The 22,196-nt window shown below is 42.3% G+C and overlaps 1 protein-coding gene across 1 annotated transcript; it reads right to left on the bottom strand.

Annotated features, from left to right (window-relative positions):
• Positions 1 to 2,953: 2,953 nt before the first annotated feature.
• Positions 2,954 to 10,607, bottom strand: FGF6 (fibroblast growth factor 6). The gene is made up of 3 exons (XM_068401263.1): positions 10,090 to 10,607; positions 9,081 to 9,184; positions 2,954 to 7,034 (listed from the first exon to the last, which is right to left on the bottom strand). The coding sequence occupies exons 1-3, from the start codon at positions 10,427 to 10,429 to the stop codon at positions 6,858 to 6,860; spliced, it is 621 nt and encodes a 206-aa protein (XP_068257364.1). The 5' UTR covers positions 10,430 to 10,607; the 3' UTR covers positions 2,954 to 6,857.
• Between the last annotated feature and the right edge of the window lie 11,589 nt (positions 10,608 to 22,196).

Genomic DNA, 22,196 nt, shown 5'->3' with positions numbered 1-22,196 from the left:
TTGGAAAATATGGAGTAAAACCAAAGTAGTTTTCATGATCAATTTACCTACCTAGTGTTAAGAAAAGTTGCTCATGAAGAAGACACCTGAATCTCAGCTACTGTGTTCTGTGGCTCCCCAGTTAAAATTGTGACTTTCCTGTATAAGGGTGCAACAGATGATACTAACACACCGAGGGACCTGAAGCTTGTATCCAACCACAGCCATAAAGTGGTAGCTTCCTTTTCCCCTTGTGCCCAGGCCCATGGTACAGAACCCATGCTCGGTCTCTGACATTGAGATGCTAAATAACAGAATAACCACCAGAGGGCAATAATAATCACAGCATATTAAAAAAAAGTTCAGTAATCAGCCTCAGGAGGTCATACTCTTTCTGCCTGTGTCTAAGCAGGCATTAGGTGGCATTCAGATTTCGGATTAGCACTGCTGCTGCTCTTTTTCCAGAAAGTGGTCTGGGGTTGCACTGAAGCCACGCAATTGTTGTACCCGTGTCTCCTCCCAAATCTTGTGTACCTACGACTGAGGTAGCTTTGCATCCCTGAGCTGACAGAAAGCCTTTTTTTCCGCTTCAGGGGACTGAATCCTTCAGATGACTTCTACAGTCATTTGTGTTGGTAGGGGTGAGTTCCAGTAGGAAAGTCATTTTCTGCTTGGTGCACAGGACAGATGTTCCTTGTCATCTAGGAAGATGGCATCAGCTCTTAGACTGTCTTCCAGCAAAGCACAAGCTGTGCTGGTGACCCCTTTGAGACATTTCTCTGTGATTGATCCGTTTTGAGTTGCTACCCAGAGTTTCATCCAGAGCTTAATGAATCATGAGGCTATCACAGGGGTTGTTGGAGCGGGTGGCATGTCTATCAGGAGCTATTGACAAGCCAGGCTCATTGAGCTAATGAAAACAGCACCTGCTGCCTCATATAGATGGTGGGTTATCAGAAAAGCCAGAGCCTGAGTAAGTGGACAGATTATGGGTCTCTGTCAATGGCTTCAGGCCAGGGGACACAGAGGGCATGTTGACTTGGGGGAGGGGGGAGAGAAGGGACATGCTGGGATACTCCTCTGCTCTGCTCTGGGTGCAGAGACTTTTCAGAGGAGCAGTTATATTTTCAGTGACAGGTCAGAGAAAAAGACATGGAAGAAAGAAGAGGGACAGGATTAGTGCAGGGAGCTAGGAGAGGTCCCTTTTTAAGCCATTTGATTGATTTTTTGTTTAAACTGCATTTTTCCCTTGTCTATTAAAGCTTCTCCTTCCCTGACAAGCACCCCACAGCTTTACAGTCTTGGGAACAGAGCCTGGAATGAGCAGTGGAGAGCTGATGAGGCAGGAACGCAAGTTGAAGTGGTGACGAGAAGGATAAGGTTACCATGTTGCAGCCGTACCTGTAGGAACAGGTGCACCATTAAGTTTCAAATGACCTGGGAGGAAGCAGAAAATGATGTAAACTGAGCAAAGTTCAGCCAAAATTTTTCCTGCTGTGCATAAAGGTGTGGGGCTTAGCCACCATCTCTTGTTCTCCAAGTTTCCTGAAGATTTTTCATCCCCTGAGCTGAGAGCACACAGTGGGAAGGGAGCATGAGAACCATCCGTGCCTCTCAGGGCACCTGGGCACTCTCCTAGGTGTGTCTGGCCAGCATCACCTTTCAAAGGGCAAACTGCAATACAGGGAGCAGAAACTAGCCTATGTCTGAGGGGGTGTTTTGTGAGCTGGCCACGTGTAGCCTTTTCCTAACCTTTGCAGATGACTCCTTACCAGATCATTTCTGTTTCTGTTTTGCTTGGGCTAGGTTGGTTTACATCAGCTGCCAGTTTGTCCCATTGTTTCCAGTCACTGTGTGTGGTCTGTGCATCTTCTCCTGTTCCCACTTCCGCCTACAGTGACTGTCCTTCAGAGCTGTAAACAAGGCACTTCTACAGCAGACAGGAGCATTGCTTAACCCACCAGTGGAACATTTCTTAGGTGAAATGTGGCATATATGCAGAGCAATGATATGCAAGGATTTATGATGTCTGGTAAGCAAAGGAAGTTACTACGGGGGAGCGTAGGCAGCCGAAACACAAATGCAGAGAATGGCGTTTAGCCAGTGTGGTGGTGCTGATGTTCCTACGCTCCGGAGAAGGGCCACCAGCAATCAGAGCCTTAAAGACCTGTCTGCTCTGCAGTATCATGCTGGTATAGATTAAACAGCGCCCTTGAACCAAAAAGTGGAGGGCAGATTCTAATACTTTAGTTTGGGTCCCCAGACTGGGAGAGGTCTGCAATCACATAACAGAACTGATTAAGTGACAGCTTGGGAGTGGAGGGATGGAATGCAAACCTTACCAAATTACTGAAATGTAGCAGTTCTTCCAAAGTACTCAACTTTGAGGCATAGTGAGGCAAAAAAACCTTCAGACATGGTTCCAGGAAGCTGCTTTCCCAAGTTAGTCCCAAGCAAGATGAAAAAACCATTAAAAAAAAAAAGCCTTTCTTGTTTATTAAGGCAAGGTATATGCATGGGAAGTTATACGCTGAAGAGCACTACCAACAGGAGAGCAGCACTAGAACCTTCCCAGGTAAAAGCATTGGAATTTAGACAGGTGACTATGACAGCTCATCTTTAACCAGATTGCAGTTTTATTTTCCTTTTCTTCTATGAAACTCCCAGATTCTCTACAACACGCATGACTCTCTTATGACTTCCCAGGCAAGGAGTCTGAAGAACACAAAAGTCTACCACAATTTTAAGTGTACCAACACATCCTCTGGTTCTAGGGGTGAATAAAAACTGGGGGGATGGGGAGTCTTAATACAGCGGCTCTGAAGCAAGGAAAAAAACAAATGTTAAGAGGGATTTGGAGTCAAAACACTACCAAAAATGTATAAAAGTTTATTTTATGAATACATTAAACTATTGTGCGCAGCACATACACATAAAAATAGAACCAATTTCACAAACAATTGATTGAACAGTTTTGTGTTTCTTGCAAATTTACAGTCTCAATTGTGAGTCCATATTGAGTCAGAATATGAGGTATATTTTAGTGAAAAAAAAAATGTGAGAACTTTGGCACCATTTTACTGTGCAAAATAAAATCTTGGAATTGGAATAGTTAGTGAGGTATACAAAAATGACTCTGCTTTTCCACTGTGTGTGTCTGCATCTCTGCATATTTGGGGAAAATTAGATTATTTAAGAACATGATTCAGTTCCAGTCAAGAATGTTTTCTAATGGAGGTGGATTAGGTCTTAAATTATTATGGGATTTGCCTATGCAAGAATAAACCTTGAAAATAGGTATCAACTCCACAGGGGAATCCCATGTGCAAAATATGGGCAAGACATGCTGGTGTGGGACATTCACAGCAATGCTTTCAATGCTTGTAGCTCATTTCATGACTCTCTATTAATGCACACTGAGATGAGCTATGCTTTGAAAGGGACCACCGCAAGAACTGTCAATAATAGGTTCCTAATCTGGCCCTGCTTTGGGAAACTCCTTTACTTTCATGAGTTTTCTTTACATAGTCACATATCCATGGAACTATTCTTTCAAAGCATGTTTTGCTTGAGCATTTGCCAGACTATGCCCATAATCTCTCCATAGCCTCTGTATTATGTACATTCAGTTTAAAAATGGTCAGGTTTTTTTTTTTTTTTCCCCTCTGTGCCAGCTCAACAAATTTATCCTAAGGTCTGTAAAAAGAGTGGTGGTCTTCCTAAATCCTCCTTCTCCCATGCAGGTGGTAATGGCCTGAGGAGGAGGAAGTGGAATTTAGCTAATCAAGCATGAGGCAGAAGAGGAACAGGCCATTTCCCAGGCAAGTTGTGTAACTTCTTGAACACTGCCCCAGGCCATTCTGCTACCATGAGCTGCCCCTGGACTGCTCGCACATCTGCAGCAATGTCAACATGTGCCTTGACTCCTCTCTTTAACGTAGCCATGTGTTCACTTAAGAAGTACCTCTGTCAAAGTATCATATCCAACTAGTCTAAAACTCCACAAAGCTTCAGTACTGCACCATTTGTGCTGAAGGAGTTTCCTGCCACAATTGTCACTCCTTATAATGGCGTGCTTCATTGTCGTTTCTGACAATGACATGATTCACTCTCATATTAGTCAGGATTCCTGGCACTGGGAGAAGTTTTTTGATTTCAGTGTTGACTTCAATGTTGATCTGGCTGGCATTGATATGTAATGAAGAAAAAGCAGTGGTGTAAAGAGTAACTCAGCAGAGTGACTGGTGGGGCTTTTCAAATGCCCACCAAAACTGCATCTGCACGGGCCTGCAGTTCTTAAGAACAAGCTCAGCTCATCAGTCTGCATCCAAACAGACTTCTTGTGACCTGGTCTACAGTTTGTTCTCACTGTTGACCAGTATGTGCAAAATGGAGTCAGTGAGTCTGAATCTCACCTTTTATGTCAGCTATTCCATTATTTATCAGTACTGGCAACAATAAATTACTCTAGACTGCACTGATTTTAGAGGGAACAGAATTCATCCTATCCTAAGGACTTTGGTTTAAGCTGTAATCAGAAAACTGTGTGTCAGCATTCAAACTATGATTTCTTCTACATCCATGTACTCTTCCATCCTTCTTCAAACTTCATTTCAAGGACAATTAGGGATATAACACAAGGATACAGGTTGCCAGCTAATGTATATCAGCACAGCTGTAGTCTTCGTATCTGCACCTCTAGGGACTCCAGGTTGACATAACTGTCTGATATCCTCCAAACTTTTCCCTGACCCGCTCTCCCCACTCAAAATATCCTGCTTTTTCTCTTAAAATGTACATTTTCCCAAAGCAAACTGCTGCACACATTGTGGATTAACAAAATGTGCCAACTTGTCTTCTCTCTACATACTGCAAGACCAGAAAATGAAGAGTAACTCCTTTCCTTTGCCATATCCAAAGCCTCCCGTTTGCGTACTGTAAGCAGTATTCCATTCTTTTTTCTCTTCATTTACACTGTGATCACCACTTACATTTGAGCAAAATAAATTCAAGTCTAAATCACACAAAAGGAGCTGGAAAACTCTATCTTGTTCACAAAACAATTGTCTTGACAATTTTTCAGAAAGCATGGCTGTAGATACATCCTTGTAGGTGTGCTCTTTGGGCCAAATCTTCTGCAGCTATAAACTGATATTCTTACTAGGCTGGTTTACTCCAACTGAGGATCTGGCCCTGACAGTGTTTTTCATGCATGTTAGAAGGCTCAAATTCATCATGAATAGACACCCCCTGCAAATAGAATGGCATGTCAAGGCTGGACATAGCCACATTTTGGCTGGACGTGGGAGATAATCTTGCACTCAGATGTTCACTTCTGCAGCAGCATGGTCCATCTATGCTGAAAATGCTCATGCTCTGACATTGCAATGAATCTAGTTCCAAATTTAGGAGCATGCCATCAATGCAGGAATCCCAAGGCTTCTGGTAACTGACATTTATAGTGACTATTGACTTAGGGCCTCTTAAAATACTCTTTCAAAGGCATAGAGAATGTAGCTTCATTGGTGATCTGGAAAAAGGTTGTCAAAATAGTAAGGCAAGGTTAGGCACTATTTGTAGGGCTCCTAGTAGACCTTTGGAGAGTATTTTGTACAGCTTGCTGTGTTGTCTTTGAAACTGATGCTTTGCAAGTGACAGAAATTGGAATTATGGCACAAATTCCTCTGCTTCAACCCAGGACGGCATGCTTGGATAACCTTCTTCCTCTGTCCTTCATACCTCAGTGAGGCATGATAGAGAAGAACCAAATATAATTAAAGCAGTAAATAGAAGAAAATTCAAAACAGAGAAGTTTTCTAAAATAACCTTTTGCTGGAAGGATTCATGAATTTCATACATTTTATAAAATGCATCCTGCAGACCAGTTCTAGTTCTTAGAGATTAAAAAGGTTCAGCCTAAATGAAATACAGTGCCTTTAAACGTTTATATTCTTTTACATGTGTACATGTATAAAGGCACCTGGACATCTAGAGTCTGGGGTGATTGATTCATTAGAAGTATGTAACTACATGGATACACACTCACACATCCCATGTCTATATATATACACATATATTTATATTAAAGATGTGCACATCTATATTTGAGGTGGATCTAAACTAAGCTTACAAAACGCCAAGGGGGTGACATTCAAAATACTCAGCTACAAAAATATATTTTGCATTTGGGACCCATCTATGATTTATCCTGTGGCTCTTCCTAGGTGAAATTGATTGTAGGTCTTCATTTCACAAACAAGTCCATGTGAGGAGACACTGGAGAATCCCTTCAGAGAGAGACGGGCTCTGGATGTAAGCAGTTTGCTTGTGTAGAAATGGTTGTGGAATTGTCATCCTAATGATTAAAATAGATTGAGGACTTTACGAGACAGGACACAGTGTGTAGAACAGGAGGTGCAGGCAGATATTCGGATGGAGTGAACTGCTTGAAGCTCTGGTGAAGCAAAGTAATCTGATGATTTGGCCCATGATATGTAAACAGCTCACCATGAAAGGTTATTATCTGAGGTAATTAATATTAATTAGTAAATAACCCATGATTGATTAGATGACTATCCACAGCCATTCTATATCTTCCAGATACTTTTTTTTCCTTTGCACTCCAGCTTGCATTTTGCTCTGTTCAGCACCAAAGGAGGCACACAGCCACGTAAAATTTGTACAGAGTAGAAGAGAAGCAGCATGGTATTACATATGCTATATGTGATGAATCTAGGACAAATATTTTTATCCAAATATACACATACATACATAGATTTTTTTGCAATGAACAGTATATAAACTTTACCTGGGAGATTATTCCCATGTGCAAAATGAAACAGTTTTTCCTGGGATTTAATCTTCTGCTTTGCTCATGTTCATATTCTCGGTAAAAAGTGGGTCACTGTCATAGCAGGAGAAACCTTATTTCCTCTCTTCACTCTGCCATGTTTGCTGAGGGCTATGTAAGCACCATGGTAAGCGTTTGATTCATATGCATTGTAGTTATTGGGCAGCAAGGTTTCTTTGAATTTGCACTCATCTTGGAAAACAGCCTAAAGAATAGGAAGGGGTAGGGGGAAGAACAAAGCAGGTACAATAAATATTTCACAAAGACTCAAGTAATTTTTCTTACTATAGTTTTTACAGAAGAACTTGTTACAATGTGCAACAGGTGGTGCCGAGGTGACTGCATCCAACAATAAATCTCCCTCCTCAGTGCTAATTTGGTGTCAGATGAACTCAGATGCCACCTGTCCAGATAATGGACTGTGTACTTCCTGCGACAGATCAAGTTAATTCATCATAAATCGTGGATTTATTAATTTTATTTGCAAGCAATAATTTCTGTCAGCATCATGGCCTTTTGCCCAAATGATGTAGCTTTATTTCACACCTCTCCTCTGCAAGAGGTCCTGTAATTTATAGAAGAATGATATGCTGGCTGTCAAAACTTTCAGTTCTCTTGCAAACAGCAATGTCCAGGGAGAACTATTTGCTTGAATAAGATATTTGAATAAGACCTCAGATCAGCACTAAATCTTTTCTTTTTTTATATCATTAGTGATACGTATTTAACTGATAGTGAGATATGCAGCAGGAAAAGTTTTATATTTCTTCATGTCCCATCACATCATAAATCCAATGAGAGGGAGTTATCTGGGAGAGGAGGTGCAAGGAAAAGCGGGGGACAAACACAGAGCACCGAGAAAATTAAAAGAGAAAGCAGAATAATTCCCTGACATCAAACGTCTGGCACATGAGACACAATCAGTGCTGTTCTATTTGGACATCTTTGTAATAACACCATTCAAAGTTTGTAAGAGTTTAACTTAGGGCATTGTATTGTGCAAGGGAAAATGCACATCTCTCACAGCTTTTAAAAATGTCTTTGAAAATAAACAAGACTGGATTGAACTGGGAAAAAAAAGTCAAAAGGAGCTCTGAAGCCAGACCTTGCACTTCTTTAGAAAGACCTAGTCAAGCAAAGCAGCTGGGCTTGTGGCACTTTTTAGGTGCTTGATATTAGACATGAACCTTAAAATGTCCCACTCTCATTATCTGTGTGAGAAGGAATCTGTCAGATTAGTAATGGCTACAGGTCCTTCATAACAGTTGGTATTTTGTTAAGCAACGGAAATGCTTTGTGGAAATTACAGCTCTTGCAAAGAAAATGACTTTGTTGTTTCTTGAGAAAAAAGATGAATGCAACCAGTGCCTTTCATTGCTTTGAGAAGGACTGCTTTTGCCTATTGCCCAGAGACAGCCTCTTTCAAATGCACTTCCTAACAAGCGCCTTTTCTGCTGAATATTGAGACTGGAGATGCCTTGCTTAGGCCTCAGAGATTAAATTGCATTAAGATGGCATGGCTAGCACTTTCTAGATGAGGATGATGGTGATGGTGTTTCGGTATGACTTGCGTACCGTTGTTAATAGCTGTTATTGTTTTCTTACCCTTTGGGACTGATCTCACAAAACTGGTCCTTAAAATAACCCCAGGCACATATGTTGACTTTGTAGGGTAGACGTCCTATTTATTCTTCATGGTGGGGTTGGTTTTGTTAGGGGGAGGCATGTGGTCATGATTTTACTAATGGTAGCTAGTATAGACACCTCTAATTGTACCTCTCTTACACACACCTGTATGCACACATATGCATGCAATCACATACACATGCACTCACGGACATACACACATGCTTTACCTCTTATGGGTTTTTCCAGAGCACACCCTTTTGCTTTACACACGATGCGATGCAAAAGGGAATCAACAGGGTTCAGTCTTACTAGAACGTGTTTGCATGCAGAGCCCTTAGAAGGAACCATCTAATTCATTCATACTATTTGCAGAATACATTCATTTTCCTAGGCTGCTCCCTGTACAATCTTATTGGAAAGCTTTAAAATAACAGACCTGTAGCAGCCACGCTGCTTGTTGCACTAAATAATACTGGTGACACCAGGCTGGGCAGGCTCCCTGTAACTGAAAGGCTATTTTCTCTGCTTGTAATCAGAGATTTCAAGAAGAAGAAAAAAAACCCCCACAAAACCTTTGCAGCCTTTGTTTAAGCCTTGAAAAACTATTTGCACTTGTACTTACCGTTCCATATAGCTTCCCCTTGTTGTTCATTGCAATGAAGAGAGCACTTTTCGCACCAAACAGGCTAACAACACCTCTCTCTACAGTGGATATTTCAAAAAGACCTAAAAAATAAGAAGTTCAATAGAAGTGTTATCACAGAATTTATAACTAATCAAATGCAATTCAGATATAATTGATTTATTTCAAAACTCTAATGAACACGTCATATTTTCTTTATTAGAATTATCTCCTTAGACCAGCATGATAAAAACAGACAGAAAAGATCTTGTTTTTTCCTACATGCAGTAGGATTTTACAATAATTCTGGAACTGTCACATGCTGTATAATCCTTATGATCTATCAAACTCTTTTGATCTGTCAAACACTTGGGCTTTCTAATAAGTAAATTATTTTTAACTAATATGCTATAATTACAGAGTGTTTGTTATTGAGCTTTAGAGAAGTGTGGCTTGCATTTTGAAGTCACCCATATCTTAGCTGCAGAAGATTTTAGCAACTACCCTCCACAGGAAATTCAAATCCATAGGGCTAATGCTTTTCTTTTAATTTTACGCTTACAGAACAGCACCCACAAGAACAAGCAAATCAGGACCAGCAAGCCCCTTCCATGACTGAGTGTCCCAAAAGTACTAGTGGGCTAGGATTCAAAAATCATGCTTTCACACTCTGAGCTCAGCAACAACCCCCCGAATTCAGAAGGTAAATGAGAAGGTGAAGAGTGAGCAAATGCAACAGACAGACAGTTTTCAACCTGGTTTGTCTCTTCTCATCTGTGCAGTAAAGCAGAGTAAAAATAAATTGTATCTAAATCTGTGTAATAATTTGTGACATGTTTCAGCCTGGAGCGTTCTAATGTTTATTGATCCCAGAGACTTTTAAAAGGCAACAGATGTAGCACAGATTAATAATATCAAGTAATAACATTTGCATTCTATGAAGGGTAGTTACTAGAGTTCACAGCAATTAAGTGACATCTATTCTATTTCATTTCTGGATGCAACTCACTGTATTGGTTTTCATTGTGAACTCCGCTTATCTTTCCGTCTGGGAGGATTTGAAGGTGAAACCCGATGCCCACGTTGCAGTAAAGCCTCCGCTGCCTCTTGATTCCTAGCAAATAGTCACTCTCCCAGTTCACATCTGACTTCTCCCCTGACATCCCAGCAATGGACCTGGACAACAGAGACTGCCATCCTCTTTCCAGCAATGTGCCATTAGTTCTGCTTACAACTGGATGTGTTGAAGCAATCCCAGATAGAAAACCCAGGAGAACAAAAGCAGGCAACGTCCAGTGAATGCTGGCTTCGCAGGACATAGTGATGAGAAGTCTTTGTGCAGTGGCCATCCGGTTCACCTCCTGGGCACGTGGTCAGAATTAATGGCCCTAAAAATACCGCCCTTCTTGTTTTTCTCCCTTCAGCATGGTGGCAGAGGCTTATTTTTGGAAAGCAAATAGAGATTGCTGACATGAAACTAAAGCCCGATAGCAGTTGGGTTGGAAGCAGAGACAGGCCAGCAGGACTCAAACTGGTTGGGACCATGTTTTGTAGATCTTGCTCTCTGGTGGGCAGCCTCAGTTATATTTGATTGACCCATCTTTATAGTGCAGAGGCTGTCCCTCCCCACATCATCACTCTGACATCAACAGCTTGACAAAGGTAAGCCTGCCACGGCTGTAACACTAACCTGCTGCCCTCCCAGGCTGGCTGAGGTTTGATGAATGCTGTCACCCAAGACTGGAGGCAGGAGTGGGGTTTCATTGGCTGTTGAAAGCAAAGGAGTCAAATTGGTCGGGCAGTTGGAGGCCTCACAGGCGGCTTCCTTATTTAGAGAAGAAGGTGTAAAAACAGTTATGGACCTCATCAGTGAGCAATGAAAACTTTGCAGTCACTTCCTTGATGGCACGATCACTGGGTGTACATCAGGGCAGCTCAATATTTGGGGAGAACTGGCTTGAAGTGGCTATTGCTCTTTTTGTACATATCCAGCAAATCCAAGGCACCTTTTACTACAGCGGCCCATGCACTAACAGCTTGTCTGTACCTCTAAAAGGAGTGCTCCTGACTGGTTAACAGAAAGGTAAGCCATGTTCAAGGGAGAGGAAAGCCTGGGGCTTACTCCTACGGTTTTTATGCAAGCACATTTCTGCTGCTGGCAGTGGCAATTCTGCTGACCTGGGCATGCAGGCTGGAGCATTGATCTTGCAGTTACACACAGCTGGGGACATTGATATGTTAAGTGTTCGTGTTTTTCACTGAGGTGACTTCCAAATGACCACATTTATTTGGGGAGGGTGTGTGCCTCTTGCACGGGTGAAATTGTATTTATGCTTTCAAGACAAGGACTTAGACAATGCATTAAAAAAGAGGAGAAAGGGAAATGGCCACACGTCCCTACTGTTACACTGTCCCTTTTCCACAAGCCCAAATATTCTCTTTTTTGTTAATAACGTATGAGCATCTTAATTTTCCTCTCCTTCCATTTACTCAGACTGTCTTACTTGTTCCCCTCATTTTGCACTAATGCTGTTTCAGCTTCTGCGGAGCTGGACAGATGAGACTTTTATCTTTATTAGTTTCACGGGACTTATTAACACCTTAATGGGAGGAAAATGGCTGAGATTTATGCAAATGTTTTTGTCAATATGTCTGTTAGCTTTTCACAGCACAGAACTTGCATCATCTATGTCATTTGAGATGCCTGCACGTTTGTAAGGAGAGTACCTGGAAGCACAATTGAATTGAGCACACCCAGCATGACATACAGTTTCACATTAACAGGGGTGTAATATGAGGCCTTGGATATTGCAGACACTCAAGCAGGAGCACCCTGAGCGAAGGGGAGGCGATGGCAGCCCCGAAGCAAGTGAGCAGTTAGATTCAGTGACGTATGAAATACTGGTTATTCTCTTGAGAGAAGCTCAGCTATAAAAAGACTGGGAACCATTGGACTAGACCCTGGTTTGTGCTAGGTGGCGTTTCAAAGCCTTTCTGCTTTTGCAGAAGCAGCACTCAGAATATCTTCTGCCTTTTGCTCACAATGAAAATCTTCAGACCCGTTTCTCTCCTGCCTTCTGCTTCATCTCATGATTTTTCAGCTATGCAAAGTGCATATATAATTTTTAGCAAGGAATAATACTAGCATTTTACACCCCCTCACATAGCTGCAGTCTTTTTGAGAGGTCAGCATCAGTGGGAAACAAAGTCCAGGGTCAGTGTTATAGGAATGGAGCGTTGTTTTCCAAGGTTGTCTTACGCTTACAGTCTGAAGACCTGCCCATTCCCAATGCATGTGATCCCTGGAAACGTTGCCTAATCTCAGAGGCGTCATTGTCTGTAAAATATACATTGTAATATTTTCTTTCAAATTGATTATTTTTCCCCCTAGAGAATGTTTCAAGTGTAATTTTGAAGTTTGCTCATGGTCAATGTCCTAGGAGGGAAATCAGAACACAGGTGCCAATCAGGAGGCAAAACAACATTTGGTGGTTTGATGGGCTGAGGGAGGAGGGTGCAGAGCTGGCTTTCCACAACTGGCTTTTGATCACCTTTGCATCTTTGTGTCTCCTTTGTCAGGTTTCTCATAGCAAAGCCAAGGCATGGGCTAAAAGAGCTAAGGAACATTTTGTGGGATGCACCCTGTCACATCCCAGTACTCTCGATCCTAGAATGAATACTAGATGATAGTATGAAAAACTGGTGTAAATTCTGCCCAGTCTATGGGATGCATTGCTTTGGCTTTTAGTCAGCCCGGCTGGAAAGTGACTGCTGAGAGCTGTGGTGGGCTAGAGTAGCTAGACCAGGGGACAGCTTCCCACCTGCAGTTTCTTGCTGATTAAGTACAGCATACTCTATGGAAAGGGTGGCCAGATTGCTTGCTTGGAAAAATCAGAACTTCTGTTGCTTGATCTGGAAACCAAAACAAATAGCCTAAAAATTGTGATTTCACTGGGACACCTGGCCCTCATAAGACCAAGAGACTTGGTATCTGGCCTAAGACCAAATGGTGTGCAGCTGGGAGATGAAGTGATTACTGTAGTCTTGTACTGCTCAGCAATTCTGCATTGGAGCTGAAATGATTCTTGAACCATTCTGTAGTCTGATCTGTGGCCAGCAGAGCTTCTGTGTATTAGCAAAGTGGTCTGAAGATGATCTGCCATGTAAATTCTGGAGCTTCTGATTCAATTAGGCAAGACTTGTCTCCTCTAAAATATGTCTCATTCTGGTTAAACTTGTCCTCTTGGCTCATGAAGTGACTGTTTCCAGAAAACACACTGTAACGTTCTGATTTTTCAGATAGCATGTTGTTCTGGCTTCATGTGCCCAGTGAAATTTGGAAGGCATCAAGGGAGACACCAATAGCATTTTCAGTAAAATAAATCCTGTGAACTCCAAAATGGTAAAAATTTACTTCAGCAATCAACATCTGCTTACCCAAACTCTTAAGACCCGGGATGACAGTGCTTACCACCTAATTAAAGTAACAAGTTTTCATTGTCAGTGTTTTAGTACAATATTAAAATAACCCCCCTTTGGAACACAGCAGTACAGATCCACTTTCAGATAGTCTAGGAAAAGCCACGCAGCTGAGCAGAAACATGATATGGATGCAGAGCACGTCTTTCAAAAATGCATGATGACTTAGAGTCCTAAGTTCCATTTTAAAATCTCTTAAAAGTCTCCCCCTATTTTAAGGCCTGGAAAGAGCAATCCCTCATTCAAACACAGAAGGACAGACTGAAATAATTTACCTTGCCTGTGTTGAAGACCCAGACAGGTGGTGGAACAGAGGAGAAGGGAGATTTCCAGGTGACAAATCTAACTGTTGTGGCAGGGCAAGTACTGCAGGCTCTGGATAACTTGCATAAAACTCTGTTAGCCCAAGTGTGACCATGGAGCCCCATCAGACCATCTTTAGGCTAACGGGGTTTGTTGGCCAGCATGTAGAGATTTGTAACACAAATACTAGGACTATTCTGAATAAAGTACGAATCACAGTATGAAAGCAGCAGAAAAAAAATAATAGAGCATGATATCCAAGGACCTGACTGATAGCCATAAAACTGGTAAATACTGAGGAGTGTGTTGTTGGCATCAAGACTAGATTGGATTAGGGCCACAGCATACAGATACCCAAAATGAATAAAGACGACAATGGACAGCAAACTTTGCCTAAGACTGTTGAAGGCTGAAACAAGCAAGCTTCTGAATCAGAAGTATCACCTCATTACAACTGCTGATTCCTAAAGCATATAAAAGACCTGTTCAAACCCAGTTTGTCACCACCAGTCAAAAGGAACCTAAGATACACAGGGAAGACTTAATAGGGGGCTTCCCTCATCCTTCATGTCCACACAGGCCACTTGGGCACATGCATCTTGGTGCATGTGCATACATGGGTTATGAGTGGGTAAGTTAAACAACTTAGTAATTTAAAATAATTATCTTCCCATTCTGCCACAAGGGCTGTCACTGAGTTTTCACATGCTAATTTCCTACAGGTAGGCACAAATGACAGAACACATTCCTGCTATTCTTTTGGAGGGAAAAGGGAAAAAGAAAAGCTAGCTTGCTTGGGAAAAATCTTGTTTTACTGCTTGTTCATGCTAAATTCATATTCCGAAGAGGGTATGTCAAGCAGATATATCAAACATACCCATCTTTTTCTCCTGAGGAGTTACCACAGAAGCTAGTTCATAGGGACACAGAGTAACTTTGCTGTGTTTGCACACAGACAGGGTTATGGGCAAATCTTGCCCTTAATGACATGACCACAAATTCCTTCTTGCAGCAGAGCTGTTATTGATATCCCATGATTTAACAGAGCAGAACTTGCATCTGTTATCTTTACCGTTTTCTGCACAAGATCTGTCCTAGGCTTATGCCTGTGTAAAGCTTGGCATAGAAACCCAGAGGCAGGAAGACCTCTGGGAAAGGAAATTGTGTTTCAACTTCTCTTCTGTACTAGGGTCTGGGAGAAGAAGGTAGCCCACATAGCCTGCAGAAGCAGCTGACACTGAGTAGGAAGGGGAACAGCCAAAGCTGCTGGTGATTGCACTGACTCCCCTGTGGAGCTCTTGCCAGTGTAGGCTGAAGGAGACTTGGAGATTTGAAGCTCTCTGGAAGTGCAGAAAAATCCTTCTGTGGTGCAGAGCTGTCAGTGAGAGATGTATTTTAGTGCAGCTGACTTTCTGATCCTTCTCCATTTGTGGCACAATAAAATCTCACCAAGAACAGTTCTGAGGTGGCCATGTCTGCCTCCAAATAGCTTAGGTTGAAATGACTGTCATAACACAGAGTGGTGACTCCACAGCAAACCTGTGGGTTCCCAAGCTGGTGTTCTGCACACCAACCCACACTGCCTCTCTCATCATCTCCTCAGCTGTTCCCACTCTGCAAGGACAGACAGTCCGAGGGCAAAATGCTGAGCTTAAAAAAAAGTGACAGCCGCCAACCCCCACAGAGATCTGTTCGGTGTTGTTTATTAGAAGAGTGGAATGACATGGGACTTGTTTAATTTGGTTTTAGTTTGTTATGTGTATGGTTTTCTCATTACAGCAGGAACAGGGACACTGCAGGAACAGGGATGTTAAATGCCCTATTTAGGTAGCATTGTTAATAGGAAAGCAAAAATAACTTGTTTTTGTTGGTGGTGATTATGAGGTTTTGTCCAAGAGGCCAACTGGCCAGATGTCTGGGTGATTCCTGACTGTGGAAGCCATTCAGATTATTTGCTGTAATCCAGTATAGGAGGTTAAAGGCAATTTCTGCCAATTGCCAGGTAACTGTCTTCCTTGTGTTGTGTATCATTAGCTCAGCTGAGGACTTTCTCTTGCATGTCAGTTCTTCATCTGTTGGTCTGGATCTCTCCTCAAATTTCAGAGGAGTCTGAATCCTGGGCCTTTTTTGCAGTCATCTGAGCTTTTTCCTGGTTTTGTCAAGCTTCAGTCCTGCAGGGTGGGCAACACGGAGGGTCTAAAGCTTGTAATCCAGCTTTGAGAGCCATTGCGATTTGTTTTTTAATTTCTATAGACAGGATCCTGTCTTTGACATCTCCTCCAGGACTCCACTACCTTCATTGACAAGGTCTATGTTTCACAGGAGCTGAGACTAAATGGAAGTCTTTTACTCCGGAGATGAATCCCTTGCCCAGCGCCCAGCAGCAATGGAGCAGCAGACTGCAGGTAAAGGTGTGTGGACTGATGTTGGATCCAGCAGCACCTGCAGTGACAGTGTCTGCTTGGAAACTTCTTGCACGTCTCTCGCAATGGCACAGACATGTGTCTCAATCAAAGTCTGAAAAGCAATCTCAAGTCCAGAATCTGAAGCCCTGCTGACTCTTCACACATGCTTGCATCAGGTGGGTGTCTCAGTAACCTGGATGCAGTATTCTGGGTGTTTTCCAGGCTGGAGGGTGTTTCAAAGACCATGTTCCTTTGTTTTGTGCTAGAGCATTTGCAGACTCTCAGCTACGTAAGGGTGGGTGGAGAGTGGCAGCACAATATGCCTCATCCTCACCCTGCTTGCATCCAGATCTGCAGTTGGGAGAACTTTTTAAAGGTCATCAAAACTCCAGACTGAGCTAAATGACCCATGCAGGGTTTTAGAAACCCCTGGCTTCTGTCATCAGCTGCATGTGGTTTCCATGTGATTAAGCCCCCTAGGGCTACCTAGCTAGCAGGAGTTCAGGGACACAAGTCTCACCAGCCACCTCCCAAAAGCTGGGTCATGCTCTGAATACTTTGTGGAACCAGAGCAAGAAAAATAGGTTCTCCAAATCCTTTATGTTTCTGAAATAAAATTGCAGGAGCCAGGGAATTCCATCTCCCTATTTCTGCCCTGTCACACCCATGGCATGTTTCGCAGGCTCAGCCTTATCCTGCCCATTGCAGAAATACCTTGTTTCTTGGGTATTTCATTTATTTGGTTTCAATATTGTTCTGCAATGTGCCCATCACGGTGTTGGATGCACAAAAGAGCAACCATGTAATAGCTCCTACAGGGAGGGATTTAGACTGTCAATGATATTACTGAAGAAGTCATCATGTCTTCTCCTGCCCTTCCCCATTAAACTTCGTTCTGATTCCTTTCTCCCTGAGTAACTAGTGAGTCAGACTCACAGAAAGATTTACATTAGAAGGGACCTGCAGAGTTTATCAAGTTCAACCTCCTGCTCCAAGCAGTGCTAACTCCAAAGCAAGAGCAGGTTGCCCAGTCAAATCCTTAATCTCATCAGGCAGTGGCAAGAACAGGACTGCTCCGCAAGGGAAGGCAAGCCAGCAGCTGAGGGTGACTGCAGCATGGGCAGTGGCAATGCCTTAAGCCAGGGCACAGTCCCAGGTCCTCATCAGCACCCAAATTGGGTAGGCAGAGCAGGGGTGCTGATACTAACAGGTCCTATCGACAGTACTGTGCTCAGCACACAAAGGCAAGGTAGCAAGTCAGGTCCCAGGTCAAACCAGGATATCCAAACAACAGCACAGGAAGCCCTGGGAACCAGGTGGGAACAGAAACACCTATGCTGTAGCTTAGGCCAGGACTGAAGGTGCAGCCCTGAGCTTAAGGGGAGCTCCTGGAGCAATGGGCAGAGGGTGCAGTTTGGAGGGCATAGATGGGTCTGCACGGAGTAATTACAGCCACCTGGTGCACTCAGGGCTCTGACAAACTACCCTGAAAGACAGGAGATTCCCTGCCCTCCCTGGCTGCCCATTCTGGTGCTGCACGACTCTTAAGGGTAAATATTTTTTTCCTTTTAGAACTTTGTCATTAAAATTGTCCAAAAGGTTCGATGCTCTGCCTTCAGTCCCTGGGAGCATGAATCAGACAGCTGTCAGCTTGAACTTTTCGATGGCTCCAAAATGTCATTTTAGCTTAAAGATGGAGCTGATGTTTTCCTTTCATGTTGCTCTTTATGTGAGCCTCTATAAATAGGCAATCGAGAGTGGGAAGGTACGGGAGTTTCATTTCTTTGATATTTAGTATAAATAAGTTTATTCCCAGGACTGATTAAATGGGACCTGAGGTTAAACTGGATCCATAAGAGTAACCATAGATTTTTCATTCCCTCTTTGAAAATGTGTATATAAAACTATATCCTGTTCTCATCACCAGAGGTCTAGTAAAGCTGCAGGCTGCATTCTCAGGAAGCTACCTAGATGGGTGGCTAAAGCTCAGTTAGTCACCAGAAATTCAGCCAAAGAGAAAGTTCATTGGCTAAATGAAGAAATGGGGCCATGTCAGAAGTGATCTACATTCTGGCCAGGTTTGCAGGCTAAAGCAAACAGGATAAGTTTTCATATATAAAGGCAGTAATTCAGGTTTTGTTCCTATAGCTCCTTTTCTGAATAGGGGAAAGAGAATAGGGTAATTTTTAGCTCCTCAACAGCAGGGTGAGTAGTACAGCAAAAGGGGCTCAAGCTATGCCACAGCATATTGAGGAGCCCCAAATTTGTACAGACCTTACAAGCGACCAGGAATGCAAGGCAGTGACCTGTTTAAGGCAATATAACTGATAAGACTTAGTTCTGCAAAGAAAGATTAAGGGAAAAAGTCCATTCAGGAAATGGAGAAAAAGGGAGGAGAATAGCAAAATCACATCATTCTGAGACAGAAAAGCGATGATGTGGTATTCAAAGGTACCAAAAGAGACTGGAAGGAATTTTGCAGGCATATGCATGAAAATTTATATTGGAGGATTTAATTGTGAGGAGCACATCAGATCTGCAGGGGCATACAGGAAAAAATAGAAATGGTTAAAGTACAGAGCAAACACTAAAAAATATATGGAGAATAGACAGTAAGTATTGTGGCTGACATCATCAAGGACCAAAGATATGTGGCAGGTGGCTGGGATCAAACAGTACCTAACTTTTAGCAAGTTGCACTTTTGGATTCTGTGGTCGTTGGCTCCTGTGGAACCTGGGACTGTTCACACACTCAAAATTAGGCACATGCTGCTGCAGATTGCTGAAATGGCCTGACTTACAGCAGCAAAGATAGAAGTAGTTTTAAGATTAGAGCATTAAGGAGCAGAGGGTGTAAAATAAGCAGAGTTAGTGAACCTCTTTTTGGTATCAGTATTAGAGAAGAGGTGAAGGAGACAAGACAGCCTATATCTCACTGCATTAACAGGTTTAGTAAAGAGATTGTAAAAAGAAACATGGAAAAGCTAAAATATGGAATTAAAAAAGTGGAACTGAACCACAATATGAGCTCTGGTCATTCTATGACACCTGTACAGTTCCTGCGGAAAGCTGCTAGAGTTGTGCTCTGTTGGTATCTTCTGTGCTTGAAGAAGGGATGCATTTATGACATGCCTGCAGCATTCAAATTTTGTGAATTCTCTACAGAGGATGACAGAATAATTTCCCTGATGATATCCAGGACCTTATTCAAAAGGCATTTTTCTGAGACAAACTAAAATATTTTTCCTTTGATAGGAGGCTAAAGCTCTAAAATGCTACAAACAGCTTGGTAATACCTTGATCCTTGGTCAATTGCTGAGAATACCTTCAGCCTTTCCTTGAATATCTTCCATGTCTTTCAGTCCCCTGAGCATCCTAGTGGCTCTCCACTGGACTCACTCTGATCTGTTGACCTCTCTCTTGTGCTGGGATGCCCAAAACTGGACATAGCACACCAGATGTGGCCTCACCAGTGCTAGCTACAGAGAAATAATTGCTTCCCTCAACCCTCGACCTCCTGGCTACATTCTTGCTAATACAGCCCAGTATGAGGTTGGCGTTCCTCACCACAACTACCGATTTAGGTTCGGCTCACTCTCCACCAGGATCCCCAGCCTCTTCTAAAAGCAAAGCTGCTCCCCCACCAGTCAGTACTGTCAGTACAGCCCAGCCTGTACTATTGCCAGGAATAATGTCTTCCCAGGGCCAGGGCTTTGCATTTGTCAATGCCAGACTGCATGAGAGTCCTGTCAACCCATTACTATAGATTTTCAGGGTCCATCGGGATGCCAGCCCCACTCTCATTGTATCAGCTTTTCCTACAGTTTATTGTTGCCAACTGCAAACTTGCTGAGTTAGTGATAATAAACTAGTCCGGTACTAGTGATCAATTCTTCCTCAAATGCTTACTACATTTATGCAGTATGTTGTTTCCACTCTCCAAATTATTATTCATTGTGATTTTGTACTATGTGGTCATCCCACATAGTACCAATAGTAAAAAACAATATTAAAAAAAGATTTGCTTTTTTTTCCCCCCTCAGAAAAGACCTCATTCTTTAACCTCATATTTTTAACACCCTCTTTCTAATCTGTGTGTGATTCTAGATGTTTTGCTACTAATCCATGACTGTACAATAAAGCTAAACTGACTGAAGCTTACCCCTAAGCCACAACCGAAAGAGAAGGTGAGATCAGTAAACCCAGTTTTAATCTCGTTGATTACAATGGTCATTGAGTAATAAAGCCTGAAAATCCCATTTTCAGAAAGGAACCCACCTCTCTCTGTCAAAATATCCTCTGCTCCCAGTGCATTGAGGGGTTCTCAATACTAGTGCCATTTTTCACATTGGAGTCTGGGAGCTGTTGAAGATCTGACTGTGGGTAACTAGAACATCAGTGCCCTCTCTCCAAATATCAGGCAGGTTTACAAGTTTCTCTGGTTCAAGACTGCCTCCTTCCTTGCCTTGAAATGATAATTTCTGATACTCTGAAATAAAAGTAGCAAATCTGAGCACAAAATAAACGCTTTGTATTTAAGGCTGCAGCCACCTTGTTATTTCTTCATCAGGAACCACAATGTAAGGTATTTGTTGTGATGGTTTTTAACATATGGAAGATCAAGATCAGATTCCTAAAATATTTTGAAAACCAGTTATAGCTTTAACAGTGACTGTGGTTAAATATAAAACCTAAGTAATTTGTTCTATTAAAAAGTCAGAGTCTTATTTTTATCAAGTGATGTTATGAGAGCATGTTCTAAATCAGCCAAAAGCTCTTGTAGCAATAAGAGCTTCACTTCTGCAATTTTTAACAGCCCAGTTAAGTTGATATAACTTCTTTGTGCATTTTGTTAGCACATAATTCTTCCTCTGACACTGACCAGATCAGTCAGACTCTAAAATATTAAACATTTGAAGAAGACACAGGCAAGGAAAATGCAAGAGCTGAATAATAATGTTGCATTTATTTTTCACCTCCAAAGACGAGTCTCATTTGGACAGGGTCAGGTTGTGGTGGGCACACAGGACTAAGAAGTAAGAACACACATTTCATGCTTTCATGTAACACTTCTCCTCTTGACATCCCTCTCCATATTGTCGTGCACTTCTCCACATGCATGGGCTCAGTTTAAGATTACGCTGCTAATGATGATATGCAACTATTCCAAGCATCCTTTAACCAGAATGCGTATTCCATGCAGGATTAAAGAACAGTTTGTCTGATGCACTCTAGACAGGCGGTATGGAGCAGGGTCAAGGCAAGCATGTAGCAGAGCTCTGAAATTTCCTTTTTGATCAAGCAAGTAGTGAGCATATGCTCACAGCTGGAATGTGTGCTCAACTTACTTTAGTGGATTTTCAGCACTGACCTTTTGCTGCATTCCTCCAGCAGCAGTAAAATGGTTCTGCTTAAGTAAACTGACATACACCCCGTGCAAACCCAGCTGTCTTCTCCAGCCCACCGTTTCTCCTACTGTTACAAAAAGCCTGAAGGCATGGGAATGCTGTAATTTAATGTGTAATAACCTCTCATGAAAACAATGTTGTGAAAAATAATTGTGCTCATGGCACAATAAAATCATTCTTGAGAAACTGGTTTAAGAACCGGCCACAGGAGTGCATATTAATGGGTCCTGGATTGCTGTACTTTATTACTGTCTGCTTGACAAAAAACACAGGAGGTTAAAGCCTCTTACAGCATCTTCTGCTGAATCCTGTTGCCATCTCCACCTTGACCCACCCTTACCTCTCTTCGGTTGCTTTGTGTTTGCCACCTTTGTTCTTGTTCTGCTCTGTTTTTCTAAGTGTCTGGCAGGTCTGGCCTCTGTATTACTCCACTGTAAAAATTAAGATGGTTTATGCAGCAAGTAGGTGATCTAGCAGGCAGATATTACTGGGTAGAATGCTTCTTTACAGAGCTACTTGTG

This window comes from Nyctibius grandis, chromosome 5, assembly GCF_013368605.1.
Source record: "Nyctibius grandis isolate bNycGra1 chromosome 5, bNycGra1.pri, whole genome shotgun sequence".
NCBI lineage: Eukaryota > Metazoa > Chordata > Aves > Nyctibiiformes > Nyctibiidae > Nyctibius > Nyctibius grandis.
This window is presented reverse-complemented; position numbering and strand designations above follow the sequence as displayed.